General features: G+C 46.3%; 1 protein-coding gene across 1 annotated transcript; it reads left to right on the plus strand.

The window, feature by feature from the left end:
* Window positions 1–1,681: 1,681 nt before the first annotated feature.
* Window positions 1,682–2,704, plus strand: LOC113294629. Its single transcript, XM_026543013.1, has one exon. The coding sequence runs from the start codon at window positions 1,682–1,684 to the stop codon at window positions 2,702–2,704; it is 1,023 nt and encodes a 340-aa protein (XP_026398798.1).
* Window positions 2,705–4,291: the final 1,587 nt, after the last annotated feature.

Below are 4,291 nucleotides of genomic sequence, written 5' to 3' on the forward strand. Positions count from 1 at the left end.
ACATGGAAAAAGTCAAAGAGGTAGGAAAAGGAAATGCCCCATCAAAAGAAACGCTGAGGACCACACCAGTTGTGACCCGCAGTAAGCAGAAGGGTGAGAAGGCAAAGACAACGACCCATAAGGTGGACACAGCTGAGATCACCTCACCAATGAACGCCAACACGATAGCAGCGGCAGCGGTCAAAGCCCTTGTGGCACAGGCTGATAAGACCAATCTAGCAATGGGATCACGCGTTCATGAGAAACGTGAAGGGTTCGCAGAATCAACAATGCACCTGGCAGCCTTCGGAATGCCGCAGACAAATGATCAAAACCATACCATTCCAACCACTCAGCCATTGCTAACGATGAATCGACCCATCGTAACACAAGGAGAGCCACCGATGAGGGATACCGATCCCCCTGCCCCCCAAATCCATACAATCGACGAAGGTCGAACCATGGCGGTTGGAGGGCAGGGACAGGTCGGGACACCAAATCAAGGATCGAATCATTCCTCCTAATTGATGGCAGAGCTCGAAGAACTAAAGAAGAATCAGAGAACATACGCAGAAGTAGTGGCATTACTGGCTAGAGAAAACCAGGAGCTCAAAGATAAGATGGCGAACCAACATGACGAAGCTAATTCAAAAGCACCAGAGCCAAATCACGATCGAAGAATGGTCGTAACAAACGAAGCCAATCCCGAGCCCTTGAACCGAGGACACATCAGGGTAAACCGATCGTCAGACCAAGAATATATTCCCGAAGACTCGGATTACTTCGATAGTAATGATCGAAGACCAGGGCAATCCGCAGCAATAGCCGGCCATCACCATGCGATGGAAGATCTTCGCGCTGAAATGATGGAAGAGATCAAGCAGCTGAAGGACAGGCAAGGAGGTGGAAGATTAGAGGAAGTCATGAGAGAAGCTAATACTACTCCTCTAGTCCCAAGCTTAGCCAAAGCTGAAATCCCCAAGAAATGTTCGATCCCAGCATTTGAATGCTACGATGGATCCAGTGATCCCGCGGCCCATCTTCGGTATTATAACCGTATGTTGGTCCGATGGGATCAGGACGACGTGGTCCTCTGTAGATATTTCCCTTCAAGCTTGAAGGGATCGACTCTGTCCTGGTTTGATAACCTACCTCCCAACTCCATCAGATCGTATGAGCAACTCACTGAAAAGTTTTTAAGAACTTACATGTATAACAAGGCTGTCCACGCTGGGATGGACAAGTTATTCTCATTAGCCATCATATACAAGGAGACGACCAGGGAATACACGGATAGATGGCATAAGATATGCCAGGCTATAGGGAATGTGGACCCAGTGGTCAGCATTAATTTCTACAAGCGGGGTTTAGACAGGATGAGCCCGTTGTTTGTGGAGATTCATGGGAGCGTACCCACGACGGAAGGGGATCTTCGAGTAATCATCGAAAAACACGCCAGGTTGGAAGAAATCCAACGAGAAAATCCGAGGGTCCATGCTCAAAGATCTCATCGAACTAACTCCATAGAGCAAGCCAGCGGATCGAAAAGAAGTTCATCAATCGAACGCCCATACTAAGATAGGAGAGGAAGAAGAGAAGGTCCTCGAAACGATGATCGAAGATTCGAAGATCAAGTCTACACGAAGCTAAACATAAGTTACGCTCGAATCTTAAAAGAAATTAAGTGTCGAGAAAACTTGGAATGGCCATGGTCAAAAGGAAAGCAACCCCCAAGACCGAAAAATCGAAGGAATACTGCGACTACCACTGTTTCAATGGGCACCCAACCGAGAAGTGCAAGAACTTGAAGATAATGGTCCAAAAGCTTATCGACAACGGAGAACTGAAGCAATACATAAGGAAGGAAGAAGCATATGACAGGTCGAAACGAAGCAAACAAGTTCAACTGCCTGAAGGCAATCGAACACTAAACACCATTTCGTGTTCGGAAGCCGCTGGACCATGGTTAACAGCACAGATTGGAAAAAGGCTGAGAAAGCAATTCGAAGACTACTGCGAGCTGTACAAGATCGATGGGGTAGATATAGACGATCACGAGCAATGGATGGATGCACCAATCACTTTTGAGGCAGATGATGTGGAGGAAGACATGGAGGATCAGAATGATCCTTTGATCCTCACACTTCCCATAGCAGGGTGCAACATCAAGAAGATCCTCATTGACGAAGGAAGTTCAGTCAACGTCTTGTTCTATGATACGTTCAAACGAATGGAGCTAGACGACGAGCAGCTGATATCTCCGTACCACACAATTTATGGATTCAACGGGGCTCCTACGAAACCATTGGGGGACATTGTTCTACAAATAAATGCAGGACCGATGAAGATAGACACCCGTTTCAGCGTGGTAGACGCTCCTCCCCCCTACAATGCTATCATCGGACGAATATGGGTACACAAGCTCAAGGGGATAGCATCAACTTATCACCAGTGTCTTCGATTCCCATCACCCGAAGGGATAATGGATATCAAGGGTGACCAGGTCACTGCTCGGGAATGCCAAGCTATGCAAAACCAGCTCAATAATGAGCTAAATGAGCAACGAAAATCCCGCAGAAGCCGGAACAAGGAAGCTGCCAAAGAAAAAGCCATTGATTTGTACCTCGAAGGAATCGCAGAAAAAAGCCTGACGAAGGGGGGAGACGTCCAATGCGCTGAGGCAAGTACCTCAGCGGCCAAGACGACAGAGGAGCCTACCAAATAGCAATTAAAGAACGTCCCTCTCCTAAGGGAACCGAAGCCTACATTTACATCTTTAGAACCCGCTAAAGGAAATCAACATAGGGACAGAGAAAGATCCGAAAATGATCAAGATAGGAACTTTAATGAGCAAGGAAAGAGAGCTAGACCTAACCAAACTACTCATAGAGTACGCGGATGTCTTCGCGTGGAAATTAGGAGACATGCCGGGAATATATCCGAAGATAATTCAACATGAGCTCCGTATAAAACCAGGCACAACTCCTTTCAGACAGAAGGTACACAAGATAGCTCCAGAGTATCATCATCCCATTGAGAAGGAACTCAACAAGTTGCTAAAAACAGGATTCATCAAGGAGGTGAAATACCCCACGTGGATTTCGAACATGGTCATCGTGCCAAAGAAAAATGGAGGGGTGAGAATTTGCATCGACTTCAACAACCTCAACAAGGCCTTCCCTAAGGACAATTATCCACTCCCTAGCATCGACCAACTGGTCGAGGCTGTGGAAGGATACGAAGAACTGTCCTTCATGGACGGTTACTCAGGATACAACCAGGTTTTCCTGGCGGAAGAAGACCAACAACACACAACATTCTACACCCCTCACGACCTCTATTGTTACACAAGAATGAACTTGGGACCGAGAAATGCGGGGGCAACATATCAGAGGATGGTCGACGCTATCTTCAAACCGTGGATAGGGAATACGCTGGAGGTCTACGTAGATGATATGCTGGTCAAAAGTAAGCTGCGCGCGGATCATCACCAGGATTTGAGAGATATTTTTGAGGCTATGAGGAAGCACAACATGAAAGTAAACCCGGAGAAGTGTACGTTTGGTGTTACTTCAGGGAAATTCCTTGGATACCTAGTAACTAAAAGGGGCATCGAGGTCGATCTTGCCAAAATCCAAGCCATCGTAGAAATGCCATCCTTGAAGAACTTGAAAGAAGTCCAAAAACTCAATGGATACCTAGCAGCGCTAGGGAGGTTTATCTCAAGATCATCAGATAGATGCAAACCCTTTTTCAACATCCTCAAGAAGGGATGCAAATTCGAGTGGACCACTGAATGTGAGATAGCTTTCCAACAAATTAAGGAGTACTTGGAAACAATCCCCATTCTCCAGAAGTCGGATCCTAACGAAGTATTGGCTCTTTATATAGCTGCAACCGATGATGCGGTCAGCGCAGTGCTGGTTAAAACCAATACGAAGATTGATCAACCAATTTACTATGTCAGCAAGACACTTAACCCGGCGGAACGGAATTACACGAAGATCGAGCAGCTCATTTTGGCACTAATATGGGAAACTCAGAAGTTGAGAACCTATTTCTTGACTCATTATGTTCGTGTCCCCTGCAAAGCACCGTTAGAGGCTATTCTCAAAAGCACTGGGAAAGTTGGGAGGATAGCAAAATGGAACACACATCTCGACCAATTTAACATAATCCATGAGATTCAACATTCCCAGAAATCTCAAGTTTTGGCAGATTTCCTAGCGGACTTACCTCTGGACAATGACGAGGAAGTCCAACGCATGCCAGAAACCGAAGATGGAAAAGACCCTTTCGATATTCTGGAACC

The sequence above is a fragment of the Papaver somniferum genome, chromosome 7 (genome assembly GCF_003573695.1).
Source record: "Papaver somniferum cultivar HN1 chromosome 7, ASM357369v1, whole genome shotgun sequence".
Taxonomy (NCBI): Eukaryota; Viridiplantae; Streptophyta; class Magnoliopsida; order Ranunculales; family Papaveraceae; genus Papaver; species Papaver somniferum.

Coding starts and splice junctions, on each gene's coding strand:
- LOC113294629 (XM_026543013.1), top strand. CDS start 1,682: ATGGCCATGGTCAAAAGGAAAGCAACCCCCAAGACCGAAAAATCGAAG.